The sequence below is a fragment of the Solanum dulcamara genome, chromosome 9 (assembly GCF_947179165.1).
Source record: "Solanum dulcamara chromosome 9, daSolDulc1.2, whole genome shotgun sequence".
Taxonomy (NCBI): domain Eukaryota; kingdom Viridiplantae; phylum Streptophyta; class Magnoliopsida; order Solanales; family Solanaceae; genus Solanum; species Solanum dulcamara.
Window position 1 is genome coordinate 19,881,484 of NC_077245.1, and position 24,998 is coordinate 19,906,481.

Sequence of the window (24,998 nt, forward strand, 5' to 3'; positions counted from 1 at the left end):
ATATATTTTATTATTATTTAATGTTTATTATTATTATAATATAAATATTTTTAATTTCTTTATTTATTATTATTATTATTTATTTATTGATTTATTTATTTTTTATTTTTTGACGAGGAGATGTCATATATATTATTTGCGTGTTGTAGTATTAATGGAAGAATAAAAATAAAAAAAAAAGTTGTTAATTCAATATTAATTATTTGTTATTTAGGAGAAGTAACTAAAACGTAAAATTAATTAGTGAAATTGGTTATCAAATTAGACGAATTAATTTACGTTCTTCTTAATTTTAACAAAAGTAAAATGATTAACCTCATTGCAACTAATTATTAATTTACGAAATAATTAATTATGGTAAATAATAAATTTCTTTTTTATAAGTCAAATTTAAATATTACTAAGAGATAATGACTATATAATAAAAAAATGCATATGTTACGAAGATGACAAATTATTTAAAATACACTTGAAAATATGCATGGTTTTATAAAAGCCAATTATTTTAATTTAATTAAAATTGAAGAAGTCTAAAATTAAAATAAGATAGGTATGCATTAATTAATTAACAAACCTCTCATTTTTGACAAAGTAAATAATTAACTTCGGTTTAAATAAATTAACTTGAAATATGAGTCTATTAATTAAATCAAACTAATTAACAGAGCTATTTATTTTAAAAATAAAAATCTTTTGAGACAATTTTTTTTTTTGAATAAATAATAAAATATATTATATTCAAGAATTATTTTTTATAAATATATATATAGCCATATATATAGAGAGAGAAATTAATTTAAAACGATGATACCTTATATGTATATTTCGTTTTATTATTATTATTATTTAATTTTATATATATATATTTTATTATTATTGTATTATTATTATTATTATTTTTTTGTAAAAATTATGTTGTTGAGGGTAAAAATTAGGTGTCAACAGCTGTCCCTCTTTGACCGAAGACGATGAAAGAGTTTTTGGGCAAAGAAGTTGACATAATAGCCAATTTTGTCCCGACCATCAATGTTGTGGAAAAAAAACCAAAATTGTGGATGAATTTTCCTTTTGAGTTACCAACAAGTCTCGAATCTTTTGGGATTCAAGCCGAGTGCAGCTTTGAAGTTATGCCAGAATAAGGTGGAGCGAATTGTAAGCACCATCATTTATAAAATCGTGTCAGTATTAGTGAATGAGAAAATATTGACAGAGGTGGCCGCAGAGAAGAATAAGATTTGAACAAGTGAAGAGTTATTTAAAAATGAAGTGAAGCAAAAGGGAGCGTATTGACAATATAAAGAGATAAAAGTGGAATTAAAAACCTTGACTCGACAAGGGGCGAGAATATTGAGAAGAACGAAGTAAAGCCTAACCCCAAAGAAATCGTCCCAATAACGAATAATGGCGAGACTGGATTTTAAAACCTGAATTATGGAAGTAGGTTGAGTAGCGTTCGAGAGTAGATTCATGACCATTGTTGGTGAGTTTGACTTTCCAACAAACATCCCCGTTCACTGCTTAGAAACAATTCCACGTTATGCTGCGATTTCTGCAAAACTTAAACTTGATAAGACAATTAGTAAATATTAAATATAAAGCAATGTGCAATAAGCTTATGAGAATGACACCTCTAGGGTGCGAGTATATATAATGCGGTCTTGCGAACCGTAATGATTAAATAAAGCTTATGAAAATAGAGTTAGCCGATGATTCATGAGAATGATGCCTTTCAGCAATGATTAATGAAATGAGGCTTTAACCCAAATAATTTATGAAGATTGCAACTTCTCAAGTCAATGATTAATGAAAATGACGTCTTTGCAAATATTGCAACTTTGCAAGCGTTTTATACAATTATATTTAAAGCATTTGTGCAAAGCAGTAGAAAGCAATTGAAAGCCATGTGGAGCGCAATAAAATATTTGAATATATCGAAAGCATTTGTGCAGTGCATTTGATAATGTTTGAAAGCATTTGTGCAGTGCATTTGATAATATTTGAAAGCATTTGTGCAGTGCATTTGATAATATTTGAAAGCATTTGTGCAGTGCATTTGATAATATTTGAAAGCATTTGTGCAGTGCTTTTGATAATAATTGAAAGCATTTGTGCAGTGCATTTGATAATATCTGAAAGCATTTGTGCAGTGCATTTGATAATATCTGAAAGCATTTGTGAAGTGCATTTGATAATATTTGAAAGTATTTGTGCAGTGCATTTGATAATAATTGAAAGTATTTGTGTAGTGCATTTGATAATAATTGAAAGCATTTGTGCAGTGCATTTGATAATAATTAAAAGCATTTATACAGTGCATTTGAAAAGATTTCAAGACATCTGTGCGATGTGTTCGAAGATATCTGAAAGCATTTGTATGGCGTGTTGCACTTAAAATTATTTGAAAGTATTCGTGGAGTGCATTTGAGAATATTTATGCGGGGCATTTAATATCATAGGTAGTACAACTGAAAATATTTGTGAAATCAAGATATTTGGAATTTTCGAGAAGCTTGATTTAAAACATAAATTTATAAGTAATTCAAACCATTCAACATATGATCCTTCCGAGGCTGTAAATATGTTGACCTCTTTATTGGCCGATAATTCTGGCAAGCCTGCATTCAAAGAAAAATTATGAGTTTTGGGGGGAGGTTGATTCGCATTGACTTTGAAGCCTTGGTTCTTCATACTCCTCTTTCTTCAACTTAGTTTGGACTTGCAATCCCCGTCTATTCTAAATCTTGGCTAATAAATAACAGGAAAATATTTGGTGTAAAGGTCCATATTAAAAGTAATAAGATAAATTATATATATATATATAATAGTAAAGAATTTCTGCAAAATTTTAGATTGCGACATGTCGTGAAACGAAGCAAACGTCCTTTTCTTTCTTCAACCTGATTATTCTATTTCCCACATACTCTTCAATTTTCTTGACGTCTTCTTCTAATGTTGCCCGCAAAACTGTCCCAGTTTTGGTAAAGGGAGATAATGATATTTCATCATGATAACGAAAAGACCGAACCATACGTAATTCGTGAATACATTCCTTGAGAATTGAAACAAAGGGGCCGAGTCCTTTACTGGTTGCCTAGGTATCCAACATGAACTAGACTATGCGTAATTATCATATACGAAATAATAATAAGAAGGAGGGAAATGAAAATTTTCTCATAATGTGACCGAAGCCGATACAGGCCGCCTACGTATCCCACCAAGGGAATCAGGCCAGGCGTAGTTCATAGTACATAACAATGGGATCTTCTTTATAATTTTTCCTGAGTGACCAGACCCGATATGGGTTTCCTACGTATCCCGCCAAGGGAATCAGGGCGGAACGTAGTTCTTCAATATTACATAAAAATATTACATGAAAACAATACAAAGGCTCCTAGACATAGTATTTCTTAATCGCATCTGAATTGATGGCTTTCGGCCATATCTTTCCGTCCATTTCTGCTAGAATCACCGCTCCTCCAGTCAACACTCTGTGAACCACATAAGGCCCATGCCAATTAGGCGCAAACTTCCCCTTAGCTTCTTCTTGGTGCGGGAATATCCGTTTTAACACCAATTGTCCAGACCTGAACTGTCTCAGTCTTACCTTTTTATTGAAAGCTTTGGCCATCCTATGTTGATAAAGTTGTCCGTGACAAACTGCATTCATTCTTTTTTCATCAATGAGCATCAATTGTTCATATCGGCTTTGTATCCATTTGGCATCACTCAACTCAGCTTCTTGGATTATCCTCAGGGATGGTATCTCAACTTCCATTGGTAATACTGCTTCTGTTCCATAAACCAAAAGATAAGGTGTTGCCCCAGTCGAAGTCCTAATCGTGGTGCGATAGCCAAGGAGGGCAAACGGTAAATTTTCATGCCAATGCTTATAATTATCAATCATCTTCCGCAATATTCTTTTGATATTCTTGTTGGCAGCCTCAACTGCTCCATTCATCTGTGGTCGGTAAGGAGTAGAATTGCGGTGAATGATTTTGAACTTATCACATATCTCATGCATCAAACCGCTATTGAGGTTAGCTCCATTATCTGTTATAATCGAATGGGGGATGCCAAATCTACAAACTATGTTATTGCGAACAAAATCTGTCACCACTTTTTTTGTCACAGACTTATGTGAGGATGCTTCTACCCATTTTGTGAAGTAATCGATAGCTACCAAAATGAACCTGTGTCCATTTGATGCGGCTGGTTCGATAGGACCGATGACATCCATGCCCCAAGCAACGAACGGCCAAGGAGAACTCGTCACATTGAGTTCATTCGGTGGAACTCGGATCAAATCACCATGAATCTGACATTGATGACATTTCCTCACAAAGCGAATGCAGTCTGTTTCCATAGTCATCCAGAAATATCCGGCCCGCACAATCTTCTTTGCCAAAGTAAAACCATTCATGTGTGGCCCGCAAGTACCCCCATGTATTTCTTCAATCAACTTGCTCGCCTCTTGGGAGTCGACACACCTTAATAAACCTAAATCTGGAGTCCTCCTATAAAGGATTTCTCCACTTAAGAAAAAGTGATTTGCAAGCCTCCGTAGTGTTCTCTTTTGAATATTGCTTATGCCTTCTGGATAATCTCCTTCTTTGAGATACCTCACAATATCATAGTACCATGGTTCTCCATCTATTTCTTCATCCACATGGAAACAATAGGCTGGTTGATCCTGCACATTGATTTTGATTGGATCTATATAATTCTTGTCTGGATGTTGAATCATAGAAGACATGGTTGCCAAGGCATCTGCGAATTCATTTTGAGCTCTAGGAATATGCCTGAACTCTATCTTGATAAATTTCTTGCATATTTCCTTCACACATTGCAAATAGGGGAGTATCTTCACATTCTTGGTGCTCCATTCGCCTTGTACCTGGTGAATCAATAAGTCTGAGTCACCTATAACCAACAATTCTTGTATATTCATATCAACAGCCATTCTAAGTCCAAGAATACAAGCTTCATACTCCGCCATATTGTTAGTGCATAGAAACTTGAATTTCGCTGAGACTGGATAATGTTGACCTGATTCTGAGACAAGCACTGCCCCAGCACCGACTCCTTTAGAATTTGCAGCACCATCAAAGAACATCCTCCACCCATGATATTCTTCTAAAATATCCTCTCCAATAAATAACACCTCTTCATCAGGGAAATAAGTTTTAAGAGGCTCGTACTCTTCATCCACAGGGTTTTCAGCAAGATGATCAGCAAGCGCCTGTCCCTTGATGGCCTTCTGAGTGACATAAATAATATCGAATTCACTTAGTAAAATTTGCCATTTTGCCAACTTCCCCGTTGGCATAGGCTTCTGAAATATGTATTTGAGTGGATCCATCCTTGAGATGAGAAAAGTGGTATACGCGCATAAGTAATGTCTTAACTTTTGTGCAACCCAAGTCAAGGCACAACAAGTGCGTTCCAATAAAGTATACCGGGCTTCATAAGGCGTGAATTTCTTGCTCAAGTAGTATATAGCCTGTTCTTTCCTCCCAGTTTCATCATGTTGTCCTAACACACATCCAAATGCATTGTCCGATACTGACATATATAGTAGCAAAGGTCTCCCCGGTTTTGGAGGCACCAAGACGGGCGGACTAGATAAGTACTCCTTGATTCTGTCAAAAGCTTGTTGACAATCTTCAGTCCATTTAATGGCAGCGTCTTTCCTCAACAACTTGAAGATTGGTTCACAAATTATAGTCGACTGTGCAATGAATCGACTAATGTAATTTAGTCGACCAAGAAAACTCATTACATCCTTTCGACTCTTTGGAGGGGGCAAGTCTTGAATAGCCTTTATTTTTGAAGGATCCAATTCTATGCCCTTCCTACTCACAATGAAACCCAACAACTTTCCAGCAGGGACACCAAATGCACACTTTGCAGGATTTAATTTCAGATTATACCGCCTCAACCTATCAAAGAACTTCTTCAAATCTGTGAGGTGATTGGAGCTCTTTTGTGACTTGATAATGACATCATCTACATAGACTTCAATCTCCTTATGGATCATGTCATGAAAAATGGTAGTCATAGCTCTCATGTATGTTGCTCCTGCATTTTTGAGTCCGAAAGGCATTACTCGATAACAATACACTCCCCAAGGTGTGATGAATGCCGTTTTATCAGCGTCTTCTTCATCCATTAGAATCTGATGGTAGCCTGCAAAGCAATCAACAAATGACTGCAACTCATGCTTTGCACAATTATCAATAAGTATGTGAATGTTTGGAAGTGGAAAATCATCTTTCGGACTAGCCTTGTTGAGGTCTCGATAGTCTACACATACTCTGATTTTTCCATCTTTCTTTGGCACTGGCACTATATTAGCTAACCATGTAGGATACTTTGTGACTCGGATGACGTTGGCGTCGATTTGCTTAGAAACTTCTTCCTTAACTTTTAAACTCAGATCAGGCTTGATCTTCCTTGGCTTTTGCTTGACTGGGGGACAAGATGGATCAGTTGGCAACTTATGTGAAACAATGTTTGTGCTTAGACCCGGCATATCATCATAAGACCATGCAAATACATCCATATATTGTCCCAAAAGATCAATAAGTTCCTTTCTTTGAGACGGAGTCAAATGGATGTTAATTCTTGTTTCTTTCACTAGTTCTGAATCTCCTAAATTTACCGTCTCAGTTTCATCCAAATTTGGCTTTATTTTATTCTCAAAATGTTCAAAATCTTCAGTCAACTTTTCAGGTTGCACCTCTTCTTCATATTCCGCAAAAGATTGCTTGGTATTTGAGATTTGTTTGCTCATTTCATTACATGTCACATTCTCGGTATTGGCATATTCATTAATTTGCTCGCTGAAAGGGAGTAAAAAAAATTATAATTAAGTACAAAATTTTGAATTTTAAAGCAGAAAATATGGCTTAGATGTGGCATTTAAGATTTCAAAAGTGGAGGCAAAACATTTAAAGATTCTTAAACATGATTCAGGCCTCAATTTTGAATCATGTTATTTCATTAATTCTAGTACAAACATCTACCAAGATTTTCGAGGAAACGGGGATGGGTTATAAGTCCAATTGTTCAAAGCATCTCCAGGCTCCACATCCCATATGGTCGGAATCTCGGTACAATCCTCCAAGATCATGTTGCATTCCGCTTCTTCTATAAATAAGTTTTTGAGTCCTTCCACGAGGGTGTTTTCAGCGTCTTCCTCTGATTCCTTTATAATATATGCCTTGGAAAATGACTGATTCAAGTGCAGAATGGGATGGGGCAATGAAATGTCACTTTTCCTTTTGAGATCGGCCAATGAGACTTCTTCAGGAGTAGGCTTGTATCCCAAGCCAAAGGTGTATTTCTGGCCCGACAATTGAATTGGTTCCACTATTCCACCTAAGTTCACTCCAAGTCCTCGACCAGGCATGAAACCATTCTTCAACATTTCCCAAGCCACCATCACAAGCACACGTGGTAACTTTACCCTTTCGGTTTGATGAACACACATAATCTCTTTAGTATGGAACACAGACCCATCCAGTTCTTCCATACTTTCAACAACAGGGATTGAATTCTCAGGATACATAGAATTACTACCTTCTCCATGAACAATAATCTCGTGGTGGTTCCAAACAAATTTCAAATTTTGGTGCAGGGTAGAAGGGACCGCACCAGCCATATGGATCCAAGGCCTCCCAAGCAATAAATTGTAACTAGCAGGTATGTCCAATACTTGGAATTCTACCACGAACTCCTCGGGTCCAATTTGCAGTGGCAAATCAATTTCGCCAATGACTCCCCTTTGTGTTCCATCAAAACCTCTAACCCTCACATGGCTTTCACGAATTTTCCCGATATTAATTCCCAAAGCTCGAAGGGTATTGAAAGGACATATGTTAACAGCTGAACCATTGTCAATCAGAACTCTAGAAACAAACTTGTCCCTACACCTGACAGTGATGTTCAATGCTTTGTTATGTCCCAAACCTTCAGATGGTAATTCCTCTTCGTGAAAACAGACTTTGTTTGCTTCCAAAACCTGCCCTACCATGGCTGAAAGATTCTCACTTGTGATATTGGCCGGAACATAAGCTTCACTTAGAACTTTCACCAAAGCGCTCCTGTGAGTTTCAGAACTCATCAATAAGGACATCAAGGAAATTTGGGCGGGAGTCTTCTTCAACTGTTCAACAACAGAATATTCTTTTGTTGGCATTTTCCTCCAAAAATCCTCTATTTCAGCTTCTGTCACAACTTTCTTTTGGTTAACTTCCTTATTCGGTACGATTCGTGCAACACCTTCAGGGGCGTAACATCGCCCCGATCTTGTCATTCCGGCAGCAGCAACTTCTACAACTACCTTTCCTTTCCCTTTGTCCTTTGTGTCAGTTGAGTAACTCCAGGGAACTGCTTTAGTATCAAAATGAGTTGATTGAGCAACCAAAACCGTAATCTTAGGTTTAGGAACCAAAACTTCCACTTCAAATGGCGCTCGCGCCTGGATTGTGATAATGGGAGCAATAAAGGCAGATGCCATAACATTCTTCTCTTCTTTGATTGGCAAAATAGTCCCTTCCAAATTGCATTCTTCATCAATGGTGATCATGTTCACATTCTCATGATTTGGAAGAGGATTATTATTTACATTGGGGGCAGCACCTCTGAGTTGAATAACTCCTTCTTTGATTAATGCCTCAATCTTGTCCTTGAGAGTAAAACAGTTTTCGGTGTCATGTCCAGCAGCTCCAGAGTGATAGACACAATGCTTAGTGTCATCATACCATCCGGGAAGGGGGTTGGGAATTCGTGCTTGGATTGGTTGGAGTATCCCTGCGGTTCTCAACCTTTCATATAGTTGGGATAAAGGTTCGGCTAAAGGTGTATAGGTTTTGGGTGGTCTTCTTTCAAGGTTTGGGCGGGGCCTTGGTGGATTTGATGGGCGAATTTGTGTTTGATAATGGGGTTGAGGTGGGTATGTAGGTCGGTATTGTGAGGTATTTGGATAAGTGGGCGCTCTGGATGGATAATATATTGGCTGGGTAGTGTAAACTGGATAAGGGGCGACAGAAGGCTGGTAATATAGTTGAGGGACTTGGGTATACTGACTATGGTATGAAGGTTGGGGTAAAGGGTTTTGGTATGTTAACATTTGGTTTGGCCTACGTTCCTGGATGGTCATGACAGCGGACACTCCGTCCTTCTTCTTCTTAAAAGCTCCTCCAATTGAATCTGACTGAATTGCTTTACTTGTTGCTTGTAAGGCTGCCAAATTAGTGATTCTTCCAGTTTTAATACCTTCTTCAATGAATTCTCCCATTCTTACAACTTCAAAGAACTTTTGTCCTACCACGCTTATCATCTTTTCATAATACGTTGCATCTTTTTGAGATTGTATAAAAAGGGAGGTCATCTCACTTTCTGTCATCGGAGGTTGAACCTTTGCAGCATCTGCTCTCCATCTCATGGCATATTCTCTAAAAGACTCCGTCGACTTTTTTTCTAATTTCATCAAATAGAATCTATCTGGTATGGCCTCAGTGTTGAACTTGAACCTATCCATGAAATCCTGTGCCATGATACTCCAACTATGCCATTTCTTCGGATCTTGACTTGTATACCAATCCAGTGCTTCTCCTGTCAAACTCCTTATGAATAATTTCATTCTAATGGCCTCATCTTTCCCCACTCCAACTAGCTTGTCACAATACGATCTTAAATGAGCTCGTGGATTTCCTTTCCCATCAAACACATCAAATTTTGGTACTTTATATCCTACAGGCAACTCGACATCAGGATGAATACATAAATCCTCATACTCAAACCCTTCGCACTCCTTGTGAAGTTGGATACTTTTGAACGCTTCTTTCAAATTATGAATCTCCCTAGCTACACTTTCATCTGCTTTTGATCTGGCCTTTCTCTCCATCTCCTCATATGGATCGACTTCTGGCATGGTTGGTATTGGAGTAACGAAAGGTTGAGCTTCTGTTACGTATACTTGTGGCACATATTGCATGTTAGGAGTTGTAGTATGTGTCACAGGTATATGTTGGATCGTTTGGTATTTTTGGATGAGCGGGTTGGTTTGGGTGAGTGGGGCTTTTTGGGTAAGTGGGTTAGTTTCAGTGAGTGGAGCTTGGGTAAGTGTAGTTTGGATGACTGGAGTTTGGGAAACATAAGGGGTAGTGAAAGGTAGTGGATTGGTTTGTTGTGAGTTGATGTTTGCGAAATTGACTTGTGGTTGGTTGACGGGTTGTTTAGGAGCAGTCATATTGGTTTTGAAAGGGGAAGGATTTGGAAGGAAGTCTTGAGGCGAGGGAGAGTCAACAGGTGGAATAGTTGCATCTGCCCTATGTTCGGGAAGTGGTGTATTTAGGCTAATGGACAAATTGGTAAGGTTTCGAAGTCGATCGATCTCTCTTTGCATATTGGCCATTTGTTGCATTAGGTTAGCAATATGTTCATTATAAGGAATAGGATCCCTTCCTTCTGAAGCCTCAGGTTCATCTCTTGGGATAGTGACAAGTCCTAAACCATCTTGATCGGATGCACTTGAACCAGTCATATCGGCGGGTGATCGGCCTTTTGATCTAGTGAAGTATGGATGATCCGCCAGTTCGCAGTCAACACGAATCAACCTTTGGGGAAATAAATTAGAAAGGAAAAAGAAACCTCTGTAAAACAAAAAGAAAAGAAATATATTAGTATAAATAGAATAATCAATTAGGTAAATAGCGTTGGCAAATAAGGGAACATGTACCACATAGCAAATAAATCACATAGTAAGAAGAGAAATTAATAGTACAAATGCGACCTAATATGCACGGGACCTCTTTTATGCCAAAGGTGGGCCTAAATGCCAAATAACGAGATTTATGATAGGTTGATCCAAGCCATTAACTTGAGATAATTCGAGTTTGAAAAAAATAATCCAATTTTCATTAAACAACAATAAAAGGGTACAATAATCAACAAAATACATGGAAAGATGACAAAAAATGGAAACAAAGACTTAGCCTAATTCTTGCTCTTAATCAAAATGGTGAAGTGGATGAAGATGATGCTCCAACACTGTTAGATCCTGCTCTCACATTATCCAGAATCTGTATTATATTCACCATTTGAGCCCACATTTCTGGTGTAACTATTTTGGTTCCAAGATGACAGTGTCGTATCCAAATCGTCGTCCTAATATCCTCAAAGCCCTGTTCACCTTCCGGGCTTATGCTATTGCGATCTTCTCGAAGCCATGCCTGATATTCTGGAGTTCTTCTTGCTGGTCCATCTCCTATCTCTAGCGTGATGATATTATCCCATTCATGAAGAATCTTATCAACTCTAGGGACTTTAAAGTCTGATTCGAAGGAAATTTCAGAAGATTTCATATTTGCTTGTAGAGGAATCATTTGTGCTTGACCGAACTGTTGAAGCACGCATATTGGGGCATATGGTTGGAGACCTTCCAATCCAATGAGCTCGATGTAGTAAAATCCTCTACACCTTATGAATGCAATAGGACATGAGAGTAATGGGTATTTCCATTGAATTTGGTCACTAGTGCGAGAAATCAAGAATTTGTACCAATCATTAGTACCAACTGGAGACACAAACTTTTTCATCCTATCATAAAAACTGTTAATATGACTTGTATTACTAAAACATATGTCCACCATGTCATCACGTTGGTAAAAATGTTCCATCGCCCACATTTGCAAAAGAAGATTGCAACCTTCAAAGAAACTTGTTTCTCCTCTTTTACACTTTCCAAGGGCTCGAAGTATTTCAGCCAAAATCATAGGAACCAAAGTGATGTCCTTTCCGTCGACTCCTTTGAAAAGTGCTTTAGCCACATAACATATACAAGTGCTAATCTTCCCATGTTCTTGTGGAAATACCAAGGTTCCTAGTAAAGCCACAGCAAATGCAATAGGACGGTTAGCTTGCCAATGGGTAGAGGTGCAAGAGAATTCTTTTCTGAATAACTTGTAACTGTCCGAACATCCATACCGCCCATATAAGTAATCCAAAGAAACCCAATTGTGTTTGAAACACCCTAGTTTCCTAGTGTTTTTCAATCCTAAGTATCGAAGAAATTTCTTCCCTGATTGACCGTGTGGGATAATTTGACTTCTTCCTCGATACTTCAAACTAGTGAAATAGTAGATTTCCTCCAATGTGGGTGTTAACTCAAAGTCTTTGAATGCGAACACAACACGATCTGGATCCCAGAATGGAAGTAATGCGCTAACCACATGATTATCCGGGGAGACCTTGAATAGCATAGGGAGGAAGCCCAATTTTTTCGTAATTGCTGATTTCTCGATGGGGCTAAAATTTTCCCACCATTTCTTCAATTTGTACGGGACACCCTCGACCATCCTAATTTTGGGTATTTGGGGAGTTGAATCCATCCTACAATACAAATTAATAAAATGAGGACACATTTTCCAAACTCATTATGTCAAAATTGGCTTGGATCAGTCTATCATTATCACGTTCCATAAAATATGCTTATTGGTCGTTGGGTCATGAAACCCGTCGACGTATGGGTGGTTTCTTAAATGTGGAATTGACACCTTGGGTCAATCCACCTAAGGCGTATGCATGCATGACTTAGTTCGAAGGGAAGCACAGCTCTATCTTATGTTTTTTCTAAGATTTGGCTTACTAGACAAAAGGTTCCCGAGTGGACAACTCGAGTGAGAAGGCTACGCGGCCACACGAAAAAAGATCCGGACACCCCGCGCATACGCCAACTCTCCTAAATTTTGGGATTTTTTGAAAAAAACTTTGTGGGTGCGCAAAACACACCTCACGTGTACGTGTGATAGTGTCAATTTTCCAGAATTGGAGGAAGTATGAACGGAATGACAGTTTATATAAAGCAGTAACAAATATTCAAATATATAAAGCAACAAAAATAATTGCAAACATACATTAATATCGAGCAATAGCAAATAAATAATCATAACATATATCAAAAAAAAGAAAAACTAAAAAAATATAAGGAAATCTAAATTATTAACCTAAGTCTGTTATGGTTTAGAACCTTTATGTTCCCCAGCGGAGTCGCCAAGCTGTTATACCCCATTTTAACTCGAGGTCAAACGGTGTACAACATATTGATGATTCCTAAATTATTTAATTTTAAGGAGTCGCCACCTAATTATTTTTAAGGTAAATTAGGATACCTAAATAATTAACTTATTCAATGCTAAAAAAAATGATCTCCGATTAGTGGTCTACTTAGCTTATGAGATTCTAGATAAGGGTTCTAGTTATCCTAAAGGGAAGGGGTTAGGCATCCTTCAAGATTCGTTAAAAAACGATTACCGGCCAAACTTAGGTTAAATGATTAAAATTATAAAAAGGTTGCTCAAAAAGTTTTGAAAACAAAGCTTAGTAACTAAGTGAGTGTTTAAATGCGATATATATATATATATTTTAATAACTAAGCCTTAAAGAAAAATATTGATTTTTTTTTTTATTATGATGAACCATTTTAATTAAAGTTTTCACAAATCTAAATATCCATATAATGTTAGCTATTGCATTAGTGAGAACACAACGACAATAATAATAATAATAATAATAATAATAATAGAAATAATAATATTAATAACGGCAGTAAATAATAATAATAATAATGATAGCAACACTAAATAATACTAATAACGATAATAATAATGATAATAATAAAATACTAATGATGATAATGATAACGAATTTAATACTAATAATACTAATAAAGATAACGATAATAATATTAATAATAATAATAGTAAAATAAAATACTACGAATAATAATAGTAACGATAATAATAATAATAACAGTAAATGAAAATACTACTACTACTATTAGTACTACTACTACTAATAATAATGATGAAGAAAATAATAATAATAATAATAATAATAATAATAGTAGATAGAAATACTACTAATACTAATGATAATAATAATAATAATAATAATTATACTAACAGTAAAATAAAATACAACTACAACTCATAACAACAACAACAACAATAATAGTAATAATAATAATGGTAAATAAACTATACTAATATAATAATGATAACAAAAATAATAATAATAATAATAATAATAATAATAAGTAAATAATGATAATAATAATAATAATAATAATGATGATAAATAGTGATAACAACAACAATAATAATAATAGCAATAATAATAATAATAATAATAATAATAATAATAATAATAATATGATAACGGTAAATATAATAACAATAATACGAATAATAATAAATAGATAATAATAACAATAGCAATAATAATAATAATAATAATAAGAATAATAACAATAAGCATAATAAATAATAACGTTAATAACAAATAACAATAACATATAATAATAATAAAGTAATAACAATAATAATAACAAAAATACTAACAATGATAGTAATAATAGTGAATAAAAAAACATTGTTACTATTAATAATAATAATGACGAAAATAATAATAATAATAATAATAATAGTAATGAAATGATGATAGTAATATTAACGAAGTAATAATAATAGTAAAAAAAATAGCTATTAATAATAATGACGAAAATGATAATAATAATAATGCAAATAATAATAATAATAATAATAACGACAATGATAATAATAATAATAATAATAGTACTACTAATAATATTAATAACGAAAATAATAATACATATAATAACATAATAATAATAATGGTAACATTAATAATAATAGCAGTAAAAAAAATGTACTAATAATAATGATAATAATAATTACGAAAATATTAATAAACTAATAATAATAATAATAATAATGCTAACAGTAAATAAAATACTAATAATAATAACAATAATAATAAAACGGTAATAATCAAAAATATACTACTACTACTAATAATAATAATAATAACGAAAATAATAATAACAATAACAATAATAATATTAATAATAATAGTAGTAATACTAACAGAAAAATAAACATTTTACTGCTTCTCTTAATAATATTAATAATGAAAATAATAATATTAATATGAATAACGAAAATAATAATAATAATAATAATAATAAAAGTAATACTAACGGAAAAATAAACATACTACTACTTCTATTAATAATATTGACAGCGAAAATAATAATAATAATAGTAATAACAGAAAATAAATATACTAATAATAATAATAGCAATAATAATTAAAATAACAATAATAACGACATCAAATAAACAGACACTGATAATAAGAATAATAATAACAATAATAATAAATGCTGAAAAATATAAACAGTCCGGATTGACACTGAATATGACGATCTTATTCGTTTGCTATTTTTAAAAGATCTAGGATATCGACTCCATGTGAGGGTAGGATGATTATATCGAGTCTCAGATCAAGACTCCATTTTTGCTCCAGGGGTGTTCATGCAAAACAAGAAAATAATGACGAAATTAGCAAGATAATAATTTAGGATAACCTTTTATGATAATAACTATGAAAAATAAAAGAAGAACGGAATAAATATTACCTGTTGCTGGGCAGTGAACGGAAATGCTTTGGTCACGAATATACTCTTTTTTTTTTTTTTAAGTAAAATCGAGTTCAAATTGAGAGAAAATTCAAAAATTCTTCCCTATTCTGTCTGTGTTTTTTTTTTCCTCCTAAGTGTTCTGTCTAATCCCTCTATTTATAGGGAGATAGAAATTAAATAAAAATAAAAAATAAAAATAAAAATAATAACGGATGATTAAAATAATGCGGAGTGGGCGAAAATATAAAATAATGCGGAACGGCGGAAAAATAATAATTAATACGAAATGGGCGGAATATTTAAATAATGCGGAATGGGCGGATTATTAAAATAATACGGAACGGCGGAAAAATAATAAAATAATGCGGAATGTGGCAAAATATTAAAATAATACGGAATGGACAAAATATTAAAATGATACGGGATGAAGAAAAATAAAATAGCTGAAAGAAATATATATATATATATATTATATATATATATATATATGTATATTGATTGGAAATTAATGTATTTATTATTTATTTATTTTTCGGATGAAGAATAAAATTATTTTTATTATTTTGTTTATTGTATATTTTTATTATTATTATTATTATTTTTTTAAAAAAAAGAAAAAATAAATTCGGATGAATATATATATATATATATATTGAAGAAGGACAAAAGATTACGGGTTAATTAATATAGTATTAATATAGGGTATGGGGAGGGGCACGCGTGTCAGTCTTTTTTTTTTTTTTTTTTTTTTCTTTTTTTTTTAATTAATATTTCTTCCGAAAAATATATATATATATATATATATATATATATATATATATATATATATATATTTTCGGAAGAATATATATGGGAAAGGGGGTGCATGCTTTAGTTATTTTATTAGTATAGGGAAACGGGGAGGGGACAAAGTGTGGGTAGTAGATTGTACTTTATTATTATTTTTTTATTATTATTTTATTTTTTAATTATTTTTATTTTCGGATGAATAAATAATATATACATATATATATATATATATATATATATAGTTTTATTTGTGAAGAATTATTTATTTTTTAATATATTTAATAAAAATAAATAAATAAAGGGGGACAAGAAATGTTGGTGGAATACACGCGTGCATGCGGCCGAATTTTATGTTATTATTATTTATATTATTATTATATTTTAATTCGGATAAAGTATATATATATATATATATATATATATTTTATATTATTATTTATTTTATTTTTATTAAAAAAAAAAAAAGGGACAAAGGGGTATGGGAAGGATTGTTATTATTATATATATATATATATTCTTTATTTTATTTTCTGAAAAGTGGTTGGAGATTTTTATTTTATTTTTTTGAACTAGTGTCGGTTAGAGGGTATAAAAGAGATATAATATTAATATGGGTATATGTGCAGGGGACAAGCGTGGAATAAAAAATGTTATAGGGATATGGGAAGGGGACAAAACATGTGTATAGTAATATATATATTTTATTAAATTTTTTTTTTTTTTTTTTAAAAAAAATCGGATGAATTTTATAATATATATATATATTTTTTATTATTTTTTAAAAATGGACAAAGAATGATGGGCGGGGCACGCGTGGATTAAAATAATGTTTTAATTTTTATTAAATAAATAAAAAAAATAATAAAAAAAATCGGATTAATATATATATATATATATATATATATATATTATATTCATTTTTTTAAAAAAAATTATTTGGATGAAAAGAAAACAATTATATATTTTATTATTATTTAATGTTTATTATTATTATAATATAAATATTTTTAATTTCTTTATTTATTATTATTATTATTTATTTATTGATTTATTTATTTTTTATTTTTTGACGAGGAGATGTCATATATATTATTTGCGTGTTGTAGTATTAATGGAAGAATAAAAATAAAAAAAAAAGTTGTTAATTCAATATTAATTATTTGTTATTTAGGAGAAGTAACTAAAACGTAAAATTAATTAGTGAAATTGGTTATCAAATTAGACGAATTAATTTACGTTCTTCTTAATTTTAACAAAAGTAAAATGATTAACCTCATTGCAACTAATTATTAATTTACGAAATAATTAATTATGGTAAATAATAAATTTCTTTTTTATAAGTCAAATTTAAATATTACTAAGAGATAATGACTATATAATAAAAAAATGCATATGTTACGAAGATGACAAATTATTTAAAATACACTTGAAAATATGCATGGTTTTATAAAAGCCAATTATTTTAATTTAATTAAAATTGAAGAAGTCTAAAATTAAAATAAGATAGGTATGCATTAATTAATTAACAAACCTCTCATTTTTGACAAAGTAAATAATTAACTTCGGTTTAAATAAATTAACTTGAAATATGAGTCTATTAATTAAATCAAACTAATTAACAGAGCTATTTATTTTAAAAATAAAAATCTTTTGAGACAATTTTTTTTTTTGAATAAATAATAAAATATATTATATTCAAGAATTATTTTTTATAAATATATATATAGCCATATATATAGAGAGAGAAATTAATTTAAAACGATGATACCTTATATGTATATTTCGTTTTATTATTATTATTATTTAATTTTATATATATATATTTTATTATTATTGTATTATTATTATTATTTTTTTTTTGTAAAAATTATGTTGTTGAGGGTAAAAATTAGGTGTCAACAATGATGATAAGTAAAACAAGCGGAAATCATAATAATAAATCTTCAACTTACATATGTCCAATAATACCTCTAACTATTAGATTTAACGGGGCTAAGACAAGTCCCTAGTTCACCCTCAATCATAATAGAAGAAATGCCATAGTAAAATATCTTAACATATCATAAGCTAGAAAGATAAAGGAGTATTATTCCCGGAACATGAGAACTCACCAAAAGTAGTCGTCAATGGAATATCAACTAGCCACGTGGAGGAGAACGAGGAGGAGCACTGATCCCTACATGGTGATATCATGTAGGCAAAAGAGTATGCGTTAGTACTTTAAATGTACTAAGTATGTAAGGATGCATGAACATTGAGGAAACATTAAAACATTTATGTAATATGAAACACAATTTAATGTATGCATAATAAATCATATATATATCCTTTAAAACATTCATTTTGTGGGAAATTAACCATAACCGACATTTAAGACCATGCGAGCTATTACATGGAATCCAACATAACCCCCTATGTTGGCCGGGGAGACAACTTGCCTGGTAGAACTTCGTTAATTTCATTCATTTTTTTAGCTTTAACTTTAAGGGCTTTCATGGATCCATTAGCTTAAGCCTACAAGGGCTCCTATGTTGGCACATAGTTAATGAGACAAGGGGTTCCTACTAGGATTCCCTTATCGAATCCCACCTCAATGCCTCATTCGGTGCTAAGTCAATCCCACAAAATAGTTTAATAATTCAAAATATTCATAGCATATAACTTAAGAATTCAAACATCATATTCGGTAGAATAGCTCATTAAAATATTTGATAATTCAAATATGCAAGAATTGTCCTTATTCCATAAAGAATCCATCATTCATATCATTTCATCATTCATTCATTTCATAAGACTCCATTTTTGATCATAGATATTGCTTTCATAAACATTTATTTGGAGTCAAAGCTTTCAAGTCAAACTTTATTAAAAACATAGTAAAACTAGGTGGGTTCAAATCACTTCAACTTGCAAATATGTATGTAAATAAATATACATAAATACTTTGAAATCCATTAATTAAAAATCATGCTTTAAACAACCCACCATGAATTTCAAGAACCTTTAAATAGATAAATAGAGAAATTACTTGCAAACCATCAATTCATACATATGAAATTATGTTGCATCAAAATAGAGCAATAATCATTAGTTTAACCATGATTAATACTATTAAATAAAAATAAGAATTACCATAAGAAAATATTATTTGAAATCAAAAGACTTAATTGAAAGAGTTTTTGGACTACATGGGTGAAAGAACTCATGGATAAACACCCACATAACTTAGAGTAGAGCTTAAAAAAATATATAATTTATCATATAATCAAAATAATTTAGAAATAAGAGTGGAAGGAAAACTCTCATTGAAGCCTTACATACCTGGAATCCGAAGCTTTAGTCGGAACCGAAAGACTTAATGAATACTCTTGAGTCCTAGCTTTTCTCCTCGCCGGAATGTTTTATGTACTACCCGGAGTATATGAATCACCGAAATAGTATTTCTTCACTACTAAGAACTAAATCTATATTTGAGAATGAGTAAAGAAGTGTATAGAGAGAAGACTTGCTTGAGAAAGCTTGATGAATAAAATGAAGAAATAAGGTGGGTATTTATAGGTGGGAAAGAGGGACCTAACAATAAACAACATAATTATAAAGAAAAATCTGAAAATTTAATGGAATATATTGATGTCATGGATGATATTAAATGGAGGACAATTTATGTCATGAGTGATGTCAAATGTATCTAGATCTTTCCATGGTAGCTGAGATGAGTTCTTTTTAACAGAATACTCTTTTTTGGAGCTATATTTGAATAAGCTAAATTTCTTATTAGGATCTGATGTCTTCATAAGAATTGTAGATATGGAAGTCTAGTTTCATATCGTTCAAGAATAAACCCATTTGGATAATCCTAAAGTGAGTTATGATTTTTCTTCTATAAATACTCCTTTCCGTCATAGCATCCTGCCTTACAAAAATTAATTTATTTGACATACTTAAACTCCGAAACTTAAAATATGGTCTTCATACAAGTTTTAGGTAATGATCTTGTGGTTACTAAGAAATTTGAATCACCCAATTTAGATATTCCTATGAAAATGTATGCCCAAAATACAGAGGCTGTAACATGTTTAGGCGAGAATTGAAACATCGTATACAACGTTTTTAGGGGATGTTACATTATCTCCCCCTTGGGAACATTCGTCCTCGAATGAGGAAAGACTTAGCTTGAGTAGAGTAGAGTGTAAACAAACAACCTATCATTAATGCAATAGTATAATTTAAAACATTGTTTAAAACATATTTAATAATTTTGCAAGCATATGACAAGAAAAGTTGAGATGTAAAGATTTCAAGTAATTGAGCAAGGACAACTTAATACCTTAGGTTTGGGTAGAGGGGAAAAGATGAGGGTATCTCTTAATCATATCCGCTTCCGCTTCCCATGTTGCACTTTCTATTTGTTGATTTCTCCAAAGGACTTTAACAGATGCAACTTCTTTGTTCCTCAATCTCTTAACTTGCCGGTCCAAAATTTCTACAGGAACTTCTTCATAGGTCAAGTTTTCTTTTATATTCACTACTCCCATAGGTACAATGGAACTAGGATCACCCACACGTTTTTTCAACATAGACACGTGAAACACCGGATAAATCATGGCCATTTCCAATGGTAATTCCAACTCATATGCAACTTTACCAAGAAGTCTCATGATTCTATAAGGCCCTACATACCTAGGGCTCAATTTTCCTTTCTTACCAAATCGAACCACACCTTTCATGGGTGAAACCTTTAGATACACCCAATCGTCCACATTAAACTCAAGATCCCTTCTTCTAGTGTCAGAATAGGACTTTTGATGACTTTGAGCCGTCTTCAACCTTTCTCTAATGATCTTCACCTTCTCTAAAGTATCAAGTACCAAATCGGGGCCCAACAAGGTCATCTCAACTACTTCGAACCAACCAACCGGTGATCTACATCGTCTCCCATACAAAGCCTCAAATGGCGCCATCTCAATACTTGAGTGGTAACTATTATTATAGGCAAATTCGATGAGAGGTAGATAATCATCCTAATTTCCTTTAAACTCCAACACACAAGCCCTTAACATATCCTCTAGTGTTTGAATCGTCCTTTCGGCTTGCCCATCCATTTGAGGATGGAATGCTGTGCTCAACTTTACCTTAGTATCAAGGCCTTTTTGAAATGATCTCCAGAAGTGAGAAATGAATTGGGTACCACGATGTGAAATAACAGATAACGGCACACCATGCAACCTCACCAACTCCCGAATATACAACTTGGCATAGTCTTCAGCACTATAGGAAGTTTTAACCAGTAGGAAGTGAGCTGACTTAGTCATTCTATCAATAATTATCCAAATCGAGTCATGACACTTCCGGGTATGAGGCAAACCCACTACAAAATCCATATTCATAACTTCCCACTTCCAAGTAGGGATTTCAATGTCTTGGGCTAGGCCACCCGGCCTTTGATGTTCGGCCTTCACTTGTTGGCAATTTGTACATTCGGACACAAATCTTGCTATGTCCTTCTTCATGCCACCCTACTAATACAACTCGTTTAAGTCTCGGTACATTTTCGTTGAACCGGGATGAATGGAGTATCTAGAATTATGAGCCTCCATCAAGATCAAACTCCTTAGGCCATCATCATCTTGAACACATATCCGACCTTGGTAGTATAGAACCCCACCTCCCCCTTGGGAAAATACCTCTATCTTCTTTTCCTTTACCAACTTCTTTAACTCAATAAACTTTGGGTCAAGATCTTGCTTTGATTTAACATCCACTACCAAAGAGGATTCAGACCTATTTTGAACAACCATACCCCCATTATTAGTACTACCCAACTTCACCCCTAATCTAGCCAATCGGTGAACATCTTTCACCAACTCCCTCTTTTTTTTATCCACATGGGCCACACTCTCCATAGACACTCTACTAAGTGCATCAGCAACCACATTGGCTTTACCCAGATGATAGTGCACACTCATGTCATAGTCCTTAAAGAGTTCTAGCCACCTCATTTGCCTTAGATTAAGGTCCTTTTGGGTGAACACATATTGAAGACTCTTATGATCAGTATACACATCCACATGCACACCATAGAGGTAATGCCTCCAAATCTTCAGAGCAAAAACAACGGCCGCCAATTCAAGGTCATGGGTAGGGTAGTTGCGCTCATGCACCTTTAATTGCCTAGAAGCATAGGCTATGACCTTACCGTTTTGCATTAAGACACAACCTAAACCAATCTTTGAAGCATCACAATAAACTACAAACCCTTCTAATCCTTCTGGGAGAGTCAAAATAGGAGCAGAGGTAAGTCGATCTTTTAAGGTCTGGAAACTCTCCTCATACTCATCTGTCCATATGAATTTGGATTTCTTTTGGGTCAATTTTGTCATAGGAGATGAGATGGAAGAAAAGCCTTTGACGAACCTTCTATAGTACCCGGCTAGACCTAAGAAGCTCCTAATGTCTGAAGGAGATAATGGTCTAGGCCAATTTTTGACTGCCTCTATTTTCTTAGGATCAACCTTGATCCCATCACCGGACACTATGTGACCAAGAAATGCTACCTCCTTTAACCAAAATTCACCCTTATTAAATTTTGCAAATAATTGTCTATCCCTCAAAGTTTGAAGCACAACTCTTAAGTGATTTTTATGTTCTTCCTCAATCCGAGAGTAAATCAAAATATCATCAATGAAAACCACCACAAAAGTATCAAGGTAAGGTTTGAACACCCTATTCATCAAGTCCATAAACACCGCCGGTGCATTCGTCAACCCAAAACGCATCACCACAAACTCATAGTGACCATACCTTGTTCGGAAGGCTGTTTTAGGAATGTCACACTCCCTCACCCGTAGTTGGTGATAGCCAGACCGAAGGTCGATCTTAGAGAAGTGACTTTCCCCTTGTAATTGATCTAACAAGTCATCTATTCTAGGGAGTGGGTACTTGTTCTTAATGGTCATCTTATTTAACTGCCGGTAGTCTATGCACATTCGAAGTGACCCATCCTTCTTTCTCACAAATAAAACAGGAGCACCCCATGACGAAATACTTGGTCTTATGAACCCCTTCTCTAACAAGTGTTTTAATTGTTCCTTCAACTCTTTCAATTTTATCGGGGCCATACGGTAAGGAGGAATAGAGATAGGTTGGGTATCGGGGAGGAGATCGATACCAAAATCAACTTTCCTTTCGGGAGGGACACCAGGAAGTTTATCGGGAAAGACATCAGGGAATTCATTGATTATAGGAACTGACTCAAGAGAAGGACTTTTGGAGTTGACATCCCTAACCCTCACAATATGATAAATAAATCCCTTAGAAATCATTTTGCGGGCCTTAAGATAAGATATAAACTGACTCTTCACCACCGAATCACGACCCTGCCATTCAATAACAGGCTCATTTGGAAATTGGAACTTGACTCGACGATTCCTACAATCTATGGAAGCATAAGATGCATGTAACCAATCCATCCCAAGAATGACATCGAAATCTATCATGTCAAGCTCAATGAGATCACAAGGAATAAATTTATGCAAGATAGACACAAGGCAACCCCTATAGACCTTTCTAGCAATAACTGACTCACCAACAGGGGTAGACACCAAATAAGGCTCTAATAATATTTTAGGTAAAACATCAAATCTATTAGCAAAGAATGGAGTAACAAAAGATAAATTTGCACCCGGATCTAATAGTGCATACACATCAAAAGAAAAGACCTTTAACATACCGGTAATGACATTGGGTGCATCTTCAACCTCTTGTCTCCCATGCAAGGCGTAAAAGCGGTTGGTGTATTGGACACCTCCTTGGACTTGTTGACCATGAGTAATTTGTCCTTGAGTCCTACCACTACCATCTATACAATCCTTAGCATGGTGGCCCAGCTTGCCACACTTAAAGCATGTATTGGAGCGGCTAAGCATTCCCCTTTGTGAGTCCTTCCACACTTCTTACAAGCGGGGAAAGTTTGAGTAGCAACATTCTCTCTTGGAATCATTGGTTTACCACTCTTGTCCTTATTGAACTTTGGAGGAGGAGTATTGGTGGAACCTTATCCCACAAATCGTTGCCCACCTTGGCCTTTGCCATTGTTACCATGATCGGACCTTTGAGGGTTAAACCCTCCACCATCCACTCTATCCTTTTTGAACCCCCTTGATCTCTCTCTAAGCTTCTATTCTTCAATTTGTTCTGCGTAAGTTATTAACCGAGAGATGTCCATCTCCTTGACCAACATGGCCATTTTGCACTCCTTGGATACCAAGCTTGAGACACCGGAAATAAACTTGCTCATCCTAGCTCTTGGGTCGGACACCATGAAAGGAGCATACTTTGACAACTTAGTGAATTTGAGAGCATACTCCCTCACGCTCATACTCCCTTGACGGAGGTTGATAAACTCTTGGATTTTAGCCTCCCTAAGCTCCAATGGGAAGAAGCGGTCTAGGAAGGCACCTTTAAACTCTTCTCATCCTATCGACCCTATTTCTTTATCCCTCTCAACAACCCATTGTTCGTACCACACTCGAGCCACACCTTTGAGTTGATAGGCCACTAGCTCGGCCTTCTTATTTGGTGGCACACCCATGATAGACACAATCCGGTACACCTCATTAATGAACTCCATAGGGTCTTCATCTAGTTTAGAACCATCGAACTCGGACGGATTCATCCTTTTGAAATCCCGAATCCTAGAGGC

General features: G+C 33.8%; 1 protein-coding gene across 1 annotated transcript; it reads right to left on the reverse strand.

Annotated features, from left to right (window-relative positions):
- Positions 1 to 3,391: 3,391 nt before the first annotated feature.
- Positions 3,392 to 10,549, reverse strand: LOC129903599 (uncharacterized). Its single transcript, XM_055979147.1, is given in 7 exon segments — positions 3,392 to 3,808; positions 3,917 to 4,246; positions 4,248 to 4,278; positions 4,380 to 5,025; positions 5,101 to 6,842; positions 7,026 to 7,779; positions 7,972 to 10,549. Coding segments are annotated over 7 exon segments (6,498 nt in total).
- Positions 10,550 to 24,998: the final 14,449 nt, after the last annotated feature.